The sequence below is a fragment of the Hyaena hyaena genome, unplaced genomic scaffold, assembly GCF_003009895.1.
Source record: "Hyaena hyaena isolate Hyena2069 unplaced genomic scaffold, ASM300989v1 scaffold_943, whole genome shotgun sequence".
Classification (NCBI taxonomy): Eukaryota; Metazoa; Chordata; class Mammalia; order Carnivora; family Hyaenidae; genus Hyaena; species Hyaena hyaena.
Genome location: NW_024081575.1, coordinates 540,921 through 562,326, shown reverse-complemented (window position 1 = coordinate 562,326; position 21,406 = coordinate 540,921). Strand labels below are relative to the sequence as shown.

General features: G+C 43.6%; 1 protein-coding gene across 1 annotated transcript in view; it reads left to right on the top strand.

Annotated features, from left to right (window-relative positions):
• Positions 1-21,406, top strand: part of LOC120223060 (contactin-associated protein-like 3) — a 188,481-nt gene that overhangs the window by 72,412 nt on the left and 94,663 nt on the right. The window contains exon 4 of the mRNA XM_039221109.1: positions 14,137-14,284. Within this exon, the coding sequence (XP_039077040.1) occupies positions 14,137-14,284 (148 nt within the window). The remainder of the gene's footprint in view (positions 1-14,136; positions 14,285-21,406) is intronic.

The window sequence follows — 21,406 nt, the reverse complement described above, 5'->3', positions numbered from 1 at the left end:
CAGAGCAGAGACAGTCAAACAATAAAAGTGAGATATTGGAGGACCATAATACTATCTAAGAAACAGTCAGTGTGGAAACTGCTTAACCCTGGAAATATCTTAGAAAATTTTTTGTTTGTTTGTTTGTTTGTTTGTTTTTCCTGGTGAGAAGTCTCTGACGAAGGAAGCATGGCATTTTGATGCTTGGAGGAAGCAATACCAGAGTCCCTGCTCTCCCTGGCCCTGCGGAGCAGACCTGTGAGCGGCCAAGCTGAACCTTTCTCTCCAGATAGCCCCAGCTCCTCCTTTTTTTCATTTAAATAAAAATTAAAAAAATTTTTTTCAACATTTATTTACTTTTGAGAGAGAGAGAGAGAGAGAGAGAGAGAATGAGCGGGGGAGGGGCAGAGAGAAGGGAGACACAGAATCCAAAGCAGGCTCCAGGCTCTGAGCTGTCAGCACAGAGCCCAGTGCAGGGTTTGAACCCACGGACTGTGAGACCATGGGCTGAGCCGAAGTTGGACACTTAACCAACTGAGGCACCCAGGTGCCCCTCTTTTAAATAAAATTTAAATTATTTTTATTTTTGAGAGAGCATAAGCAGTGGAGGGGCAGAGAGAGAGGGAGACACAGAATCCGAAGCACAGAATCTGAGCTGTCAGCACAGAGCCCGACGTGGGGTTCGAGCTCACAAGCTGTGAGATCATAACCTGAGCCAAAGTCGATGCTCAACCCACTGGGTCACCCAGGGGCCCCAGATGCCCACAGGTTATATGTTCTGTCCACAGAACGAGCCCGAGGCAAAAGAGTAAGGCTGGCAAAGAAAGGGTTGTGTCATTTCCTTCCTACTTGTTCAGAGATGGACGTTTCTTCCGCCCCGTCTGTGTCCTTTGCACCAGGTAGGAAGAGAGGGCTTTGCACTGTGAGCTCTTCCGGAAGGCAGCTTAACCGCTGCTGCCTCCCCGCTGGGCAGGACCTGACGCAGCGCCTGCCCACCCCTGTGGTTCAATACGTGATGTCAGACGAATGAATGAACAAGAGACCCCGACTTCACAGAACTCTTGTAAAGACCGTGCCGTGAAAGGGTAGTTGCATTTCAGAAAGAGACTTCCCCAGATTGAAAAACTTCCAAGACTCACGGTGAATCAAAAGTTCAATGTCATGGTGGCTCCTTAAACTCTGTGCTAAAGAAGCAGATGGGTATTTTGAAGGAGAATGACCATTTCAGGTTATTTCTCACGTCATCCACCATAGGTTGCCCAGTGATGGTAAAGTTGACATTGCTTCTGTGTTTTGTCCTTTATAGTTCATCTACCGTAGACCTTTGCTCAGCTGCTTAAGCCTGTTGTCAGTCAGGTGTTAGGCATACGTCATTAATTCTACCACCTTGCCTTTTTAGCATTGACATGAATGAGAGAAATCTTTGCCTTCATTTATTTGTAGAAAACACTATATATCATATATGTATAGCATTTCTGAAATGTTTGTAGCTAAGGCTTGTGATAAAATATGGGAAGATCTGCTACACTATACAGTGGAGAATTTTCTTCTAAAACTTGGTCTAACTCTGTGAAATAATCCAGAAGAGTGGTAATAAGAAGCAGCTTTGCTTTACCAACCAGACAACATCAAACAAACTCTTGCACTTCGTCTGGTCAGATTGATTGATTCATATGTCGGTGGGAGTGATTAAGCTGTGCTGATCATTCAGTGAGGAGGTCTGAGCAAAGTTCTTGGCTCAGGGCTTTATTCACAGGAAGCTGTCCACAAGCACAGAACATCATCATCATTATCATTTCGTGAATAATTTGGTAATATGTTTTCTTCCCTCTTGGGTTCTCTTCTCTTGGGTACTTCTCCCATCCACATACTAACCAGGCCCGACCCTGCTTAGCTTCTGAGATCCGTCAAGATCGGGGCGCGTTTAGGGTGGTATGGCCATAGACGTCTCTTGGATACTTCTAAAGCTAGTTCACAAGTCTCAGTTAATGTGAATTTCACAAAATTTGGGAAACCAATGGTCTTTTGTTGCCTAGTAGCAAAATACCATCAGAAATTGATTTGAGGGGTGCCTGTATGACTCAGTTGGTGAAGCGTTCGACTCTTGATTTCTGTTCAGGTCATGATCTCATTGTCGTGAGATTGAGCCCCGTGTCGGGCTCATGCTGACAGTGTGGAGCCTGTTTGGGCTTCTCTCTCCCTCTTTCTCTGCCCCTGGCCCCTCCCCTCAAAATAAATAAATAAACTTAAAGGAAAAAGAAATTGATTTGGGATGATGCATTAGAGAGCTTCTCCCTCCTGGAGGGGAACCGTGATTCTATAGTAATGTGTACTGTTCGTAGGAACATGTATTTCAGAATCCCTCGAGTCCGGGCAGTCTCCCCACGGCCCCATGTGCACCAAGGCATTCGTGGTCACTGCAGCGTGGTTTGTAACAGCCTGAAATCAACAACGACCTAGATGTTTATCAGTATGGGACAGGTAGCTCCTGTTAAGTCAATGCTTAGTTTTTGAATATTTTATGAGAACGCCTTGATCTCTACAAAGTAAATGATAATAAGTAAATGACAAAATGGTAAGCAGAAACTTAGCACTTCCCAAGTGCTTGGCACTGTTCCTCACAGCAGGGGAGTACTATTATCATTTTCCAGGCACGCATGGGCTAAGGAAACTGTCCAAGATCTCACAGTTCTGGGTTGACAGTGAGGTAAACACTTTTCTGAAGTCACACAAAGAAGGTTGGATCAGATGAGCTCTGAGATCTCTCGAGCAGTTGTATCTCAAAGGGCTAGGAGCCTGGGCTTTGGGGTCAGACAGCCCTTTGGTCTGACCCTGGCCAGCTGTTCCCCTGGGGCAGACGACTGAGTACCCCGGAACCAATTTTCTCATCTGTGCAAAGTAAAGAGCAGACACCGCCTCGAGGGGTAATGGGTGGCGGGAGCCAATGGGGAAGGTGCAGGGTGGGGAGCTCCTAGTGGGAGGGGGCCTGCTCCAAACCCTAGAGTCGGCATAAAGATTATTTTAGGCTGAAGGCATGTGGGAATGAACGGCCGCAGAAAGAAGCCTTCTGGAACCTTCTTAAACTGACTAAAAGTAGCCGCTTCTGAGAAGTGAGGCTGCCATGAATCTCCTCCTCAAGGCAGATCCACTCCCAGGAGGGAGGTCAAGGTAAACCTCCCAGAAATCCCCTGTCCATGGGGTTGCATGGCTCAGAAATAAACGACCGCTCTCCCCTGCATAAACAAATATTACCATAATTTTCCCTGTCTCTGGCTTGTTCTCCCGAAACCCCTTTGTTTTTCCAAAAGACACCTTTTTTTGTTGTTTCCGTAGAAGCCCGGTCTCCTCCATCTTTTTCTGCTAAATGAGGTCTGTAAGCCTCCAACTGTAACTGTTTAGGGAACCAGCTACTTCTTTTGTTAACTCTTGTTTATATGAACACATTTTTTTCTCCTGTTAATCTGCCTGTTGTCAGTTTGTTCTAATGTTCGGTTATTTATTTTGAGAGAGAGTGAGACTGTGTGTGAGCAGAGAAGGGGCAGAGAGAGAGGGAGAGAGAAAATCCCAAGCAGGCTCTGCGCTGTCTGCACAGAGCCTGATGCGGGGCTTGTTCTCATGAACAGTGAGATCATGACCTGAGCCGAAACCCAGAGCTGGATGCTTAATCAGCCCAGCCACCCAGGCGCCCCACGGCAGTTTATTCTAAGACTCTCCGTCACTGCCTCTGAGAGTCAGGGAGTCTTTCCTCCCGGACGCCAGCAGGTGTTCTGTGCATATTATCATCATCCCTTGTGATTCTGAAATCTCAGGATTCTACTTTCGTCTGCATATTTAAATAGTCCAAAATGTACCCTGAGATTATAAATGAGATCATCAAGCACACTGAAGTACTGAGGTAAACATTTTGAAATGGAAAAGATCTGGCTTGTACACAGAGCATAATGTAAGTTTCTTCCAATTCCATAAAATTGTACGTAGGTGCAAATGTGACTGCAGAAACAAACTGTGGAGCCTAATTATAGGAACAGAATATAGCATAGCAAAACTAATAATGAGCAAATGGGACGTATAGTTAATGAGATGCATGCTTTTTATTATGCCACAGTTTGATTAAAAATGAATGGTAAGCAGTTTACAAAAGTGACTTGAGTGGATCCTGCTTCCAACTGATTAAGCCAAGCCTGAGCCCCTCATCTGCCTTTCTGAAGGTTGGGAGCAGGGTGGACCCTGGGAAGAGGTGGGGTCTCTCTAAGTGACAGGAACTGGTGTCCTGTGGATCCGGCACACCTCCGTGGTGGGAGGAGGGGTCAAGCAGTCTTTGCTACTGCTTTCCCCAGTGCCTGGGGCGTAGGCTGGAGTTTCTCTAGAACGTTGTTAATGGTAGGAAGGACCCTGTGGCAGATGGGTAGCAGTCATGGTGCCTGACGTGGGCCCTGTCTCCAATCACGGGGATCCCTACTAGAAAATCTGAAAAGAAGGGATTGATGGGAAGCAGTAAATGCAAAAGACCATTAAAATAAATCATTAGAAAATGGCTAAATATGGGGCTGGGGAAAGAGTGGCTTCTGCATGTTAAGCTCTCTGTACTGTTCGAATTTTCTAGCCAGAGCCATCTATGTGTGTCATTTATTTTCCATGTCAATAAGGGTTTCCCTGCTAGTGAAAACACAGACCGCATTTGTTCTTTCTTGTTATTTTGTAGTAAGCAACAGTAGAACACATAGTATTTTTAAAAAATGAACAAATTAAAAAAATAATTTGTAATCATGCATTACAAAAGGCAACAAAAGAACGAAACATAAATTAACAGACCAATGTATCAGAATATCTCAATGATATTGAGCTTGAATTAAATAGATTCATTAGTCCTACATCCTTTCATACACGTTCTCCAATGCGCCTTCAGGGACAGGAACTTTAAAATTCCCCCCCCAGAACTGTGAGGTGTCTGAACTTTTGCTCTTTTTGCAACAAGCAAGCTTGCTTGTTTCCTGGATGCTGGGAGAAGACAAGAGACGTGTGGGTCAGAGATGGAGGGATGTTTGACCTACTTGGTCATTCAGAAAGCCCAGCAGGCAGCATCACGTACCGGCCTCCCTTCTCCTTGACCCTGCGTCACCCGTGGGCCATGTTTATGGGCCCAGATGGATGCCGGCATGCATCTTCTTAGGGAACTTGCGTCTTCTGTGAAGTATGCATGCCTGTTCTCAGCTTGGAGGAAAAAAATGATCTCACAAGGCTGCTTTCTATATAAACGTCCTTGGAAGACAGTTCAGAATGAAAGATGGTCAGGGGCTCTCTTTGTAAGAGGTGTAGAAGTGTGAGAAGCCCATGGAGAATTGTCTTACCTCTGCTCTGGCCCCCACATGGCCTTTTATCTTTCCCATGAGATGGCTATTATATGGGTCAGAGGACTTCCTTCATATTTACATCAACTGACTTTTTAGGTACATACTTCTTTGCTCCTATTCTAAGTATGATTCTTGTCTTAGAGTTAATTTTGACCTTCTAGTGACCCTAATCGTTTTGGTTTAACGCCATTGCCGATTCAAATTCAAAACACTAAGAAAAGAGCATCCTCATTTTGTTACTAAAACGACCCAAACAGTTTTAGATAGATAATTAGTGGAAAGACAGCTATTTGATCTTGACATAATTTTAAACTTCTTTGGCTAAATCCTATTTAACACATCCTTTGAATGCAGGATTGTAACTACCACTCAGAAACGACTTATCTTTGTATAAAGGCTAGAAAAATTCGGTGATGGTATGTTTCCCTTATAAACAGAGTGTAGGAGAAAGCTAAATGTCTGATTTGAGAAGAAAATTTTGAATGGAAAAAATTTTCATTCCGTTGCTGTAGGATTATTTAGTTTCCCTGTATTAAAATGGGCAGTTTGTCTCTTTTTAAAAAAATAGTTATTTATTTAAAGGTTATTTATTTATTTATTTAAGTAATGTCTCCACTCGGTGTGGGGCTGGCACTCAGTGTCTCCAAGATCAAGAGTCACACACTTCTCCGACCAAGCCAGCCAGGCGCCCTGGTAGTTAGCCTCTTGAAAGAAATCCAGATCCACACAGAAGGTTTCAGAAGTATTTAGTTGTTCATTCCCCCTCAGAAGTTACTGAAGAACGGAGTTTTTGTTCAAGCTGTTTATCACAAATACGGAGACTTTGTCCCCTGGTTTACTGTGCCCTCATCGACACATCGTACGAAGGTGCCCACCACAGTGAGCTGATAGGTGGATGTGTTGTGAGATGATCACCACAGTGAGTTTAGTTAACACCCCTCACCTCATATATTTTCTCATGGTTCTCAAGGCTAAAAGTCCAAGATCAAAGTGTGGGCAAATTTGGTTTCCCCTGCAGCCTCCCTTCCTTGACTTGCAGATAGCCGCTCTCTCCCTGGGTCCTCACAGCGGCTTCCCAGGGTCTGTCCATCTATCCAGATGTCCTTCTCTTACAACAGCCTGGTCACATTGGATTAAGACTCGCTGCAGTGACCTCTTTTACCTCAGTCACCTCTTTGTAGACCTCTTCTCCAAATACAGTCATATTCTGACTTGCTGGGGGTTTGGGCTTAAACATACAAATTTAGAGGGGGAAACGGGTTAGCCCATCACAGTGAGTTAGTTACAGGAGTTCCCTGCCTTATGAAGTATTTTATTTTATTTTTAAAATATTTTTAATTTTATTTTTATTTGAGATAGAAATAGTGTGTGAGCACACAGGAACAGGAAGGAGGGGCAGAGGGAGAGAGAGAGAGAGAGGGAGAGGAAGAATCCACGCTCAGCATGGAGCCTGACACGGAGCTTGATCCCACGACCCTGGGATCATGACCTGAGCCGAAGTCAAGGGTCGGAGGTTCAACCAACTGAACCACCCATTAAGAGCCCCTTAATGTGGAATTAAACACAACCTGGTATCAGTTCAAGGCACTGGTATTTCTCAATGAGAAATCTTCCTCGATTTTGTATAAGTAATCTATTTTATATATCATTATTTCCAACATATACGAGGCCAGCAGGATAGTGCTATTCTACCAATAATCTGAATTGTTAAAGAATGCCCTCAAAACTATGCCTAGAAGCTAATTTAAGTTATATTTAATTCTTTTATTTCAACAAATTTATTTAATTTCTTCCAGTTGCCGATAGGATGTGCACACTATTAAATACTCATTTGAGGCATTTCTTATAACACCAGCTAAACTTTATTTTAATCTTTTGAATGACTCTTCAAATACCAAAAGCTAATTCATTTTTTGAAAATGAAGTTTGTGCCGTATTTGAAGTCACACACACTTATTCGCAATGGTGTGGTTTTCAATAGCCTTATGTTGTTTTTTAAATATGATCCTGTTGGGAAACCTGGGTGGCTCAGCTGGTTAAGCATCTGACTCTTGATTTTGGTTCATGATGTCACTGGTTCATGGGATCGGTCCCCACATTGCTGTGCTGACAGTGCGGAGCATGCTTAGAATTCTCTCTCTCCCTCGCTTTCTGCCCCTTCCTCCCTCATGCTCTCATTCTTCTTCCATCTCTTTCAAAAATAAATAAATAAATAGATAGATAAATAAATAAACATTAAACTAAAATAAAATAAAAATACCGTGTGTTGTTATTGGAAATATTTTTTTTTCTGGCTTTTTATTTACCTTCAACTTCTTTGCCAGAAAAACAGTGACCTTCCAGATAGCTTATAAAATGTATTTCTCCTGATCATTTAGGAAGATTGGGAAGGGAAGAGTATTGTGAAGCCCAAACTCTAATTTTTCTGTGGAGTCCAGGAAACCTGACTTCTCCCTTGGGTACATATTTCAGGCATAAGGTAAAACTAGATGGTAAAAGCCTACCACTTAGCAATGTAATTTTAGCAAAAATAGAGTTTTAAAGATACTTTACTTCCACCATATTTAGTAATGTTTACACTGCCCTTCTTTATACTGCACATATTTTAAAAAATCATGTCAGTTAAGAGGAGCGGCATTTGGGACCTGTTTTGTGCATCTGCATGGGCCCTGGGGTGCGGGTGATTCCAGGGCTAGGCACCGTGGGCTTCCATGTGGTGTCGCTGTGCTCGGTCACTGGGCGGGTTCCCCCCTGGGACAGAGATGGGTGGTGGGACACGGAGAGGTGGTTGTGTCTTTTGGGTCAGTTACGGGTTTGACTTTGTGACTTGCTTCCACAAAGAGGCCATACAGCAAACCAGGAACTACTTATTAAGTGCATACTTTTTCCAGCATGTTGAGACTTCCACATCAGAATATATTATGTACACACCTCTAATGCACCTACTATATGCGTTCATGCATACGTATTATGCACAAGTGAATCTTTTAAGTACACTTTGGGGACGTGTGTCCTGGGTTTAAGCAAGAAAAGAGATTATCCATTCCCTTTCTAGAACATGTTGAAGTAAACGTATCTGTACAGATTGACCCTTGAGCTGTCACCTGACGTGAAGCAGGCTGGTCTGGATACCTGAGGTCTCAAGGGGGTGAGGGCCTCCTTCCAGGTCCCACATGTGACATCCAATCCGTGTTACTGAGTGTCCAGTTCACTCAATAAAACTAAAGTGAAAGGAGGAAACTTCCCTTGTTTTATTTAAGTATCAACGTTATGGTACTCCCTAGTTCACTAAAATGTTAAAAATAATTTATAACAAGAGCATGTAACTTTAAAGCAACTGACTGCAGCTTTTACATGGTCTAATTACAGGAAATGATTTTAGTACATCCTCTCACGGTCCCTGCGCCTCCAAAAAGAACAGGCAAAACATTATCTTTAATAATAGCAATAATTATTAGTATTCCCCCATTACTCATGAAGGCGCAGAGACGTGGGGAGATTATGTATCTTGTCCAGGACCGTCATGGTCCAGCACTTAAAATGGCCAGAATTAGACCTCAGAGCTCAGGGACTTCGGCACACTCCCTTAATCCCAGCAACATCCGCTCTCCTACCGCAGAGGTCTTAAAATACAGTGAACGGCGTGAGTGCATAATGAAGCTCGATTTCATAGAGGCCCACCTTAGAGCCCTAATAATTATTTATTTTTCAAATCACTGAGACCTATTTCTAGAAACAGCACCGTTCATATTTTGAAACAAGGAATTGTATAAAAGCCTTTCTTACGACACAGATATTCAAGCGTAAAATAGCAAATACATGATAGGCATCTCGAAGGTCATTTGTTGACTCTCATGCAGAATGGGACGGGGCACATCACTCTAGACACTGGGGCTCTGCGTGAGCCTCAGCACGATTCCCACCCATGATTTAGATCCTACTGATGTGACTGGTGAAGAAACGAAATGCAGAGTTGGCAGCTTTCCAGAAATGTCATCGATTGCTAAAACAGATGATTTTGGAAATGCGTCTGTAGCACGTGAGCAGAGCCCAAGCCATGCAGGTCCCTGCAGCCTAGCTAATGGGGAGACGGAAACTTCATCAAACGTTGTTTGTTCCTAATCGTGGATGAAGCATTAAACTGTGATGCCTTTAAAACGATTGAATATTGAGTCCACATCTGGCTGAAGTGTTTCTGGTGATCGATAGTGGGGAAGGGTGTTGGTTTCCTTTTTTTTTTTTTTTTCCTATTCATGTGTTATTTATTCATTGTGATGTATAATGCATATTGAGTGCAATTAGTTTATTTAATTGTGATATATAATATTTATTATGCCAGGTACTGTTGTGAACATTTTCAAACATTAGCTTATTTTTTTAAATTTACATCCAAATTAGTTAACATATAGTGTAATAATGATTTCAGGAATAGAATTAGTGATTCATCACACTTGCATGTAACACACTTGCATGTTGCTCATCCCAACAGGTGTTCCTTAATGTCCATCACCCATTTAGCCCACGCCACACCCAACCCCCCCCCCACCAGTGACCCCCGGCAGGAATGCCATGAAGAAAATGGTTAGATGATAAACCCGTGAAACTCTCACACTAACTCATCAGAATTGTAAGATAGTTTTTCTTGTTCCTACTTTATATATGAACGTGGTTCCTTTTCTGAGGTCACTCCTGTAACGAGAGACGAGGAAGAAATTGGAAGGGGCCGATTTTCGATTTTCACAGGCCCCGGTGGAGGGGACCTCTAACCTGGGCGAGAGCCACTGAGGAATTGCGCAGGGCAGCTCACTTCCACCGGGACCGCTTCTTTCTGCTCCTGGGGGGTCTTCACCTCCCCGCATGTTAGAACAGCGCAAAAGTGAGCTTTTGTCCTTGCCAATCCGCGTCCAGCCTGTGCATCCCTGACTGTTGTGGAAACACTAAAGCAAACGTATATGATGCAAATAATTGATTAGACCTTCTCCAAAAAAGAGACACATTAGCTTAGCAGTATCTGGGATCGTTTCAGTAATTAGCCCCAAACGTGAGAGTGAGGTGCTAGCAGAGATCTCTCCTGTGCCAGACTCATTTCACTTACTCTCTGTATCTCTCAGGAGATGGATCATTGAGCTGTATCCAAAACGACTGTTGGTAATTCTACATAATACAAAAATAATGTAATTCCTTAAAATTAGAATGAGTTAGGATAATCACATAGGTGTGCACATGCACATACATACACCCCAAGTATTTGAATATAATTAAAACCATACACGATGAATGTTTGGTATTGAGCACAGATTCTCAGAAGTTGTAAAGAGGGCATTCTGAATCTCCACTTGTCATAGACTATCAAGACATTATTGCCACTTGAAATATTTCTTAAGCAGTATTCTAAATTCCTTTAAAATGGAACTAGAAATTCCTTTTGCTGTCTGGTACTGTCATCACACAATCTGAAGGACGATTTTCAGAATTTATATTCAATAAACAAAGTATTTTAGAGAGAAGTAGTGATATATAAGGAAAATAAAACAATTTAAGTATCCTTCTTAGTAAGTAATTTAATTATAGGTTTCATGCTGAGGTTTAGAATTTTTGTCAGCTACACTCAAATATTGACTTCAATTATTTTTTTAAAGTTTATTTATTTATTTTTAGAGTGAGAGAGAGAGAGAGAGTACATGGTGGGGAGGGGCAGAGAGAGAAGGAGGGAGAGAGAGAATCCCAAGCAGGCTCCGCTATGTCAGCACAGAGCCCAACGTTGGGCTTGATCCCATGACCTGAGCTGAAATTGAGAGTCAGTTGCTTAACTGACTGAGACACCGAGTGCCCCTTGACTTCAGTCCTTAAAACGAATTGTAAGTTTGGCATCACCATGAATGTGTGAGCTGATGCTCCTCCCTTCACTGTTTATCTGCACATCTTGGGTATTGAACCTGAGATGTTAGGTAACAGGATGCTGAGTGTGACAGATGAGCCACCCCGGCCAAATGTACTGACAAAAACCAAAATGGCAGCCAGGAGCACAGCCGCAGTGGCCGGCGCTCATGGACCACCCACCTCCTGGCAGATATGGGAACGTTACTTTTCAGATACGATCTCAGTAGCATCTCAACCTTTGGAGTTAGGTTTCACAAGCTGGTTTGTAGATGAAGGAACTGTGGCCTGCAGCCCATAATGACAGCCAAGACCGTGGGCCGGCGGGTGGTGGAGCTGGTACCGTGTGGTTCCTGCCCGTGTCAGCCTGCGGTTCCCGCGCGAAGGCAGGGGTAGGGAGTGCACATCCCCAACTTCCCACTCGGAGTGCGGAGGCGGTGGAAAGAGTTTACCTGATCTTGGCATAACAATTGCTAACCCTTGAGCAAAAGATGATGTAGGGCAAAGATTACGCTTTCATTGAAAAAGAGAGAAATGACTGAGTGCCTCTGAGTTAGTGTTTCATTCACCAGCGAAGAGGAGGGATTATAGCACCTGACTGCTAGAGCACCCCCCGCCCCCCCGTCACATTGGAGGTTTTGATATTCTTAGTTCCCTCTGTTTATACCTGGTTGCCGTGGCTTATGTATTAGTGATTGGGCTTGGTTGGGTTGGGTTTGGTCGTTAAGCCGGGCCTAGGGTTTCACAAAGCCAGACAACGAGGCTGGCGTCATTCCCGGCCGAGCTCAGAAGAGCTTCGCTCCTGTGCTCTACGATCATATCTGGCTGTTTGTGTTAACCGCGGGCAGGAGGGTGAGTCTGACCTGATGCAGGCCCAAGAAAGGGTCGACTTTTGTTCCCTGATTTTCTTACTCTCATAGGAAGGACTATTATGAGGACATCTCTGGCTCTCTGGACCATAAAACCTGGAGAGAGCAAAAAGCGTAGAACTTGAAGTTTTGACTGTGGCTTCCAAAGAACTGAGAAGTTTAGATAGATTTAACATTCGGCATTAGATTTTAAAAGACGCATACCTCAGCTGAAGGGCCCTTACTCTTTCAGAGCATAAACTGCTTACGTCCTTGGATAGGGCAGCATTTTCTATTAAGTTGCTGTGTAACAGTTAGGAAAACTTTAGGTTGTTATAGCTTCACTATTACACCATAGGCCATCCGGGAAAATTAGTTAAGAATCAATGGAATCAATTTTTTTTTTTTTTTTTTTAGAATTCAACACTTTTTTTTTTTTTAATGTTTTATTTACTTCTAGGAGAGAGAGAGAGAGAGACAGCATGAGCAGGGGAGGGTCAGAGAGAGAGGGAGTCACAGACTGAAACAGGCTCCAGGCTCTGAGCTGGCAGTCAGCACAGAGCCCGACGTGGGGCTCGAACCCACGAACTGCGAGATCATGACCTAAGCGAAAGTCGGATGCTTAACCGACTAAGCCACCCAGGCGCCCCTCAGTGGAATCAATATTAAAAAGCTATGTTAAGCTTCAGGGGGGCTCAGTCGGTTCAGCATCCGATTCTTGATTTCAATTAAGGTCATGATCCCAGGATGGTGGGATCCAGCCCTGATTCAGGCTCCATGTTCAGCTTAAGATGCTCTCTCTCTCCCTCTGCCCCTTTCCCCCGCTGGCTCTCTCTCTCTCTCTCTAATTTAAAAAAATACAAAGCTTCAGGGGCAAACTAAAATGCTCAGAGCAGAAAGAGCTGGTAGCAATCCTGGTCCAAAGGAGGCTAGAGCCTTTCTGGGGCTCGGGGGGCGGGACGGAGGAGCCCAGCATTTTGATGGCCTTTGGCGATGCAGAGTGGAGGAACTGTTAGCACACGAGTTAGGGTCTTCTGATCCATCCTAAAGCTTTCTGAGTATTGATGTGCGAGCGTTAGTGCTTACTAAGGTGGGCAAGGCAGCAGGGGTGAGGGAAGGGGATTTGCTGATAGGGGATAACAAAATTCGTTTCACCTGAAACCCACCCATCTTTTTTTTCCCGCATAAAAGTACAGAACACTTGGGTAAATGCTGTTAAAGAGACCTTGCCTGGACGGGGTCGAGAGGCTGCATAGGAATCCACCTCTGTATGTTGCAGTTTGTGCTCTTTTATAGTTTTTCTTGCACGTATGTAAGTGTTACCTTCAAAATGATTAAATCACAAGTAGCATATCTATAGCCAATGTGTACGGAAACGTCACCTTTTTGTTTGTTTCCCTATATGCTGATGTTTACATTAAAAACAACACCATGGGGAACAGGTCACATATGCCTTATAGCGACCTCCTTTGTTCTCATGCTGGCCCCTCCAGGCGTGGGGCCAAATGCTTGTGGCTAAGCAGACACCCCCTCTGTCTTGTGGGCCTCCCAGGCACTCCTGAAGTGCTCCTAATTTGGGGCAACCTGAGAACACCCAGTGAGCACCGGGATTGACATCCAAAGCCCCAGAATCTAGTCCTGGCCATGGCAGATCATGGCTCGCCTACCTCCGCAGAATCTTCCTACTTTCTTAGACCTTGGTTTTGCATTTATTAATCCAGGGTTTTGAACTAGAACCTTGTCTGGGTCCCTTCCAGCTCCCAAATTCCTGAGTGTAGGGTTCAAATTGCACAGACTGCGGGTTGGCATTGCCTTTGATTGCCTTGGATGTGGGGTCGTGTGTGAGCGTCTGCAAATTCCTCATCTACCTGCAAATAAGGAAAACCTAGACAATGGCGACCCATCCAGGCCCTGAAGAAAGGTTGTCACACAGCCTCTCAAACGTTTGCAGTGTTTCTGTAAAGCAGGCAGCCTTTTGCATAGTAACAAAGTGAGGCATCCGTCCCTCACGGGCATGAGAGGTGACAGCATGAATTCGACATTTTGCAGACACATTGACCCCTTTCTCTGTTTTCTCCCAGGGTTTTCCAGGAAACACGAACGCAGACAGCGTGGTGCATTACAGACTCGAGCCTCCCTTCGAAGCCAGGTTCCTGCGCTTTCTCCCTGTAGCCTGGAACCCTAAGGGCAGGATTGGGATGCGGATAGAAGTGTACGGATGTGCCTACAGTAAGTGTGTTTATTACCCCGCTGACATCAGCAATGGGGGGCAGGGTGGGCGGACGTGCTCTAAATGCCTAACTGAAAACCGAACTTAACATTTTTCAGCCTTTTAAATATCTCTCCGTGGAAAACTGTTTTTTATGGAACGCCTTGATATTATGCTGTCTTTAGTTATTTTCTAGCCGAACGTACAGGTGCACCTGAACTAAGCCTCTGAACCTGTTTTACAGTGGACACGTCACAAAATTATTGAAGTTCAAATCGACAGCAGTAATTGACTGGGACTGATGACGCTGTTCCCTGACACTGAGGTGACCCCGGTGTGGGGACACTTCACCCCACGATGGTGACTCAGTTCCTTTTTTATGTTCACTGCCTGCACCTCCACTTTTCTCTACTTGAACCTTCTTTTGAACCTCATTTATGCGTTGTGTCTTCCTTCTTTCCTCCACTGATGAAAAGAGTAACAAAAGTCGCATAAACGCTTTCAGTGAAATATGTGGGGAAATTGAGTCTATGGCTGCCATTTTGATGATCTGGAATATATTAGTATTTACTTAAATTAATACAAAAAGAAAACATTATTACAAAATACCTTCTAGAAAACTGGAGAGTAACTCAAAGAATATATCGGATGGGAACATCTCATAAGGTTGGGTTTTGGTCCCACCTCATTTCAAAAATGAGGTCTTTTTTCCCCCAGATTTAGTTCTCATAACTACTACATTATCCTGGCTTTCATTTCCTTATTCCCTCACTTGCCATCTAAGAGTTTATCGGACTTGGCCATTTGCAAAGAACCGTGTCAAACGTTGGAGGTGGGGGGCCGTTCTAAAATGATTCATTTTTGTTGTCGGGATCTCATGAGACGTCAGAAAGTTGTACAAAACTGGGGCGCCTGGGTGACTTAGTCGGTTAAGCGTCCGACTTTCGCTTAGGTCATGATCTCGCGGTTGGTGGGTTCGAGCCCCGCGTCGGGCTCTGTGCTGACTGCCAGCTCAGAGCCTGGAGCCTGTTTCAGTCCGTGACTCCCTCTCTCTCTGACCCTCCCCTGCTCACGCTGTCTCTCTCTCTCTGTCTCTCCTAGAAATAAATTTTAAAAATATTTAAAAAAAAAAGAAAGTTGTACAAAACAAATGTAAAATACTGGAATGTGAACCTGGGGCCTAGGGAGTAGAGTGGTCAGTCAGCTTTCCAAGTGAAGGGCTTGGGAGGGGAGCTGCGGGCACGAGGGGTTCCAGGGAGGGAGAAGGAGCCTGCGGAGTAGTGGCTCCAGGAATCTCGGCTTCTGCTGGCTCAGGAATCAGGGAGGGAATGGGCGCTGTGGGGCGCAGGGAGTGCTTAGCAGTGGTACCATTGCCGCTTTGCTACCCCTGCAGACAGTGAGACCTTCTGGAGGTGAGGCTCCCCATCCCAGAAGCAACCCCATCCTAGATTCAAGGGTCCCCTTCGGCCACAGCGTCATCCGGCTTCTGGACGACAGGCTCCTCTTCCGCTCTGCTAAATCCTACCTCTGCGCTGGCATTTCTGGGCAACATTTACCGTACGTGGCACTGTGTTGCTGTCATCCTTTTCTCTCTCTTTCCATTGGTCATCTCCTTACGTCTTTTTGTTTCTGGGATCCATGAATGTGCTCACGGCTGCAACGGCTGACACACCTGATATTCCATTTCTCTTTGATCCCATAAAATGAGTTTCTCCTTTCTCCCATTACCCTGGAAACAACTTCAGGTTTACTACTTCAAAGCAGTGCATGCTCTTTGATGGGGACTTGCCATTAGCTTGATGTTCTTCTTGAGGAGATATTACTATGGTTCCTTTGGTTAGAGGTCAGTTCCAGAAAGATAAAAGCTGTGTGCCTGATCCTTGGAAGGGCTGGTTGGCTGTGTAGCTTGTCATGGGGTCTGTGTGCATCTGAAATTCAGCAGACACGAGCAGTTGGGCATCCGGGGCTCCTACCATAACTTATAATAGTCATCACTACTTGTAAAACGATGCGGAGTATGTTCCTTAATAGTAGGGCCTCTGTATTGTCTTCATTTTTATTATTAATAAGAATAATTGTTCAAGCATAGCACTTTGCACTTTTATTTTTGACAGTAATTGAATATGATATGGTTTATAGCCCAAAGGGCTAATTATTATCTTTTTTTCCCCATTTCTATTTTCACTGCTCTGTTGATAATGAGAAAATGTCCAGATTTCTTATCTTGGCATATAATGTCTCTTAGATGCAACTTCTCTGTTTGGTTTCATTTCTTTGTACTCTAATTATAATGATACTGGCCATTCCTGTAAACCCCGTGCATTTTCATGGCTTCCTGGCACACATGCATTTTCTTCCTGAGACTCCCTCCCCCCACTTCGAGAGTGAGTGGTCTGTTTAGAGCCCTCCACCCCCTCGAGGGGCCCCTGTGTCCAGTGCCCGTGTTCCCCCCCATGGACTCGTTCTAGGCTTTGTATTCTACTCTGAACAGGTCTCTCCTTGGGTGCCATTCTGCTTTCCTAAGTTTTCAATAACGTTTACACACTGTGTGATCAATTGCAAATTGACATCTTTGATGCAGGTCTCTGAGGCCACAGACACGGCATCCTGTCCCCAGGTCCACCTTCATTTCTTTCTCCATTGTTATTCCTCATTGGGGCATCTTCTGTTCCTTCTTTTTGGCCATCTGCTTTGACTCCCCATGTTCAAGGTCAGTGTCTTCCAAAGTCTTCCCTTGAGCTGGCTCCATTCCCATCATGTGGTAGTGTGCTCTGGTAGTGTTTTATGTTTACTAGTGTGTTGATTGAATAAGAGAAGGAAAAAGGAAGAGGGGAGGACAGAAGGACAGCAAAGAGGGAAAAAGGAATACGTGAATCCTGAGGAATGTGGAAAACATAGGCACAGATTGGCTAGAACTATGGTAGTCTACCAGTCGTCCATGTGACCCCCCGGTCCTATGTCAGATCAGGCATTGAAAATAAAATGGGTTAGCAGGGAAGAGGAGAAGGAAATAAAACATGTAATTGGCTGTTTGAAAATATTGTGTTTATTTAAAAAATATATTGGGAGGGTGCCTGGGTGGCTCAGTCGGTTAAGCATCCAACTTTGGCTCAGGTCGTGATCCATGGTTCATGGGTTCATGCCCCACGTCGGGCTCAGTGCTGATAGCTCAGAGCCTGGAGCCTGCTTCAGATTCTATGTCTCCCTCCCTCTGTCACCCTCCCCGACTCGCACTCTGTCTCTCTCTCAAAAGTAAAAATAACATTTAAAAAGCATAAAAAATATATTTTGATGATGATTGCATCAAAAATGTTTTATTTAACAACCTCAACGATGTGTTTATAATCCTTCTGTTAACATTCTATTTTATATATAATATATTGTTAATATTTCATGTATGAGATACACACACATATATATATATATATACACATGTATACATATACATATATGTTCATCAATCCATGTAAAGCCTGATGTTCTTTATTCCTTTGTATTGATCACATTTCCACGTTTCATTTTCCTTCTGCCTCAAAGGCTTCTTCTATTAACATTTTTTGCTATGTGGATCTGCTGGTGAGGAATTCTCTCACATTTTGTATGTCTGGAGAAAGTTGGTATTTTGCCTTCATTTTTGAAAGTTATTTGAACTCAGTATGGAATTCTAGGATAGCACTTTTTCATTCATTACTTTCAAGGTGTTGCTCTTATTTCCTCACTTGTATCCTGTCTGCAGAGAAACCCACGGCCATCTGTATCTGTGTTTCTCCAAATGTGACACGCCTTTCTTTTTCTCTAGCTGCTTTTAAGATTTTGAGCAATTTGTTTCTGATATAATTTGGTCCTGTTCTGTTTCTTGTGTTTGGAGCTCACTGGATTATTTTGATTTGTGGGTTTATAGTTTCATCCATTGGAAAGTTTCAGCCATTTGGAAAGTTTCATCCAATTTGGAAAGTTTCAGCCATGTTTCTCCAAATGTTTGTTTCCTAAAATTTCCCCTTATTTTTTCCTTAAGAGACCCAGTTGTCATTAGATATAACATGTATTAGGCTTTTTGATTTTGTTGTGTCACACAACTTTCCTGGTGTCCTGTTTATTTTCTCAAATTATTATTTTTGTACTCTTTGTTTCATTTTAAAATATTTTTATTGCTGTGTCTTCAAGTTCACTAATCTATTTTTCTGCAGTGTTTAATCTGCCAGTAATCCCATTCAGTGTATTTTTGAAGTCAGACATTGCCATTTTCACTTTTTTAGAAGTATCTCTCGTGTTTCTACTTGACTTCTTGAACATATGGTTGACAGTTATAACAACTACCTTGATGCCTTTCTTTGCTAATTATAATATCTGTGTCAGTTCTATTTTGATTGCTTTTTTCCTCACCGTGGGCCATACTTTCCAGTTTCCTAGTATGACTGGAAAATTTTGAGTAGATGCCAGATATTGTGATTTTTACCTTGTTGGGTGCTGGATATTTTTGCTTTCTCATGTACTTGAGCTTTCTTTTTTCTTTTTTCTTTTCTTTTTTTTTTTTTTTTTTGGTAATTTTTAAAAATCTTTATTTATTTTTGAGACAGAGAGAGAGAGAAAGACAGAGTGCAAGTAGGGGAGGAACAGAGATAGAGGGAGACACAGAATCTGAAGCAGGCTCCAGGTTCTGAGCTGTGAGCATAGACCCCGACACATGGCTCAAACTTGTGAACGTGAGATCGTGACCTGAGCTGAAGTCAGACGCTCAACTGACTGAGCTACCCAGGTGCCTCTATGCTTGAGCTTTCTTCAAGAACACATTGAATTGAAGGGATTTGATTCTTTTAGGTTTTGCTTTTAAAATTTTTTAGCCCTCACCAAGCAGTGTGTAGTCCAAGTTGATTATTCCCACCACTGAGGTAAGACCTTTCTGAGTACTCCACCCAATGGCAGATATTGGTGAGGTTTCCAGTCTGGATGCTAACAGTGGGCACTGTTCCCAACCTATTCATCCTCTTAGATGGTTCATTTCTCGGTCTTGATGGGCTTTATCCCGTCAAGTGCATGCACTGATCAGTACCTTGCTGAATACTGAAGAGGGGCATGTTACTGACCACTGATGTTCTTAGTCTCCTCTTCATACTCTGCCTGTGGACCTCAAGTGCTTTGTTCCCACCAGACTTCTGAACCTGTCTCCTCTTCCCAGAACGTCTGCCGGGCTCTGCCTCAGTTCCTCCTTTCTGCCCTGTGATCCGGAAACTCTCTCCAGGCAGTGCCCAAGTGGTGGTCCCGGGCTCCTCTTGTTTGTCTCCCACCCCTTGGGCATGAAAAACATTGCTTTATGTCCTCTCCACTTAACCCTCCTCACCCCCATTCTTTGTCTGGCTTCAGGTGAGAGAGTGAATCTGGTTGCTCCATCTTGGTCAGGAGCAGAAGTCGTAAATGCAGTTGTAACTCTTGCTGCGTTTCCTTTTCTTTGCCCAGGACTCGAACATCATAATGTAGTCAACACCCACATTTCGGGCACTGCTGTACACACTGTCTAGACGTTGAGTTGTTTAAGACTCGTGTCAGTGCTGTACGGGAAAGCCCTCTTCATCCTTCTCCTGATGAGGAACCAGACAGAGACAGGTTGAGGTTTTCCACAGTGTGATCGGGATTTGGACCCTCACAGGACAACTCGGGTTCTTTCTCTGAGCTGCTGCTCTGTGCTGTTCTGAAAGGCTTGTTTGTGGGACCAGATCCAGAGGCTCTGAGTCTGTTAGCAAAAATTTAGTCTCACTGCTGCTAATGTGGATTTCTCTCCCACATTGGCTAGTGTGGAGGGGCCTTTTTTCATAATATTGTTGGTAATTCAGCCATCAAAATATAACCTCAGTTAAAAAACTGATAATTAGGGGTGCCTGGGTGACTCAGTCAGTTAAGCATCTGACTTTGGCTCAGGTTATGATCTCATGGTTTGTGGGCTTGAGCCCCGTGTCAGCCTCTGCACTGACAGTGCCGACCCTGCTTGGGATTCTCTCTCTTCCTCTCTCTCTGCCCTTCTCTAACTCATGCTTTCTGTCTCTCAAAATAAATAAAATAATAAATAAATAAATAAATAAATAAATAAAACCAATAATGATAAATTAAAATGTAAAATTGGAGAAACACTTTTATTTTCAATCAAGTATCACATTTTTTATTTTGTAATGTGGGTTCCATACTCTTCCAATAGAGGAAACTATCGCCTCCTATGCTAATGCATAACAAGTGACCTCTATTTCACGCACCCCAATTATTTGATCAGTTGAAGACGTACAAAGACATTGTTCATGAAACATTCTTGTAAAAGTTAAGCGTTATGCTAAGCGGTAATTTACTACATCATTTTAGTGTTTTTATTCAAATGCATCTTATAGTTGATTATTTGTATCAGTTATGGACATTGTAAGTTATATTTGCTCTTGTAATTGTCCAGTAGCAAAAACTTTACCTTACTGGGCTGATAACTGTCACCTTAGCGTCACCAGTGAGCTCTGAGACTGGACAGTCGGTTGCTCTAGTCAGTGTGTCATCAGTGGTATAAAGGTCAGGAAAGCCTCTGTTTAGTGGACGTCACTGCCAAGGTGGGGCTTGAGGCTTGAGGACCCTCGGACTGCCCCCCATCTATACTTGGAGCGCTCACTACTGCTGACGCATCAAGCTAAGCCTTCTCTATCCCACAATATGATGTTTTGGTTTCATTTTTAAAAATCTGTTTCCTTTAAAAATTGTGTTTGAGCGACACGTGTTTAAAAATGTGATTTTAGGGGCGCCTGGGTGGCTTAGTCGGTTAAGCGTCCGACTTTCGCTTAGGTCATGATCTCGCGGTTCATGGGTTCGAGCCCCGCGTCGGGCTCTCTGCTGACTGCCAGCTCAGAGCCTGGAGCCTGTTTCAGAGTCTGTGTCTCCCTCTCTCTCTGACCCTCCCCTGTTCACGCTGTCTCTCTCTATCCTAGAAATAAAATAAAAATATTTAATAAAAAAAAATATGATTTTAGATGTGCCGACTTGTCCATTTGTTTTCAGATATTCAAATTGGCCTTTGAATATCTGTAAGTAAATGACATTTTATAGAATTGTTTCTCTTTGGTGAGGCCTGTCATGGAGTTTGCAGGCTAAATATTCCCATTGTCAATCACCTTTGTGGT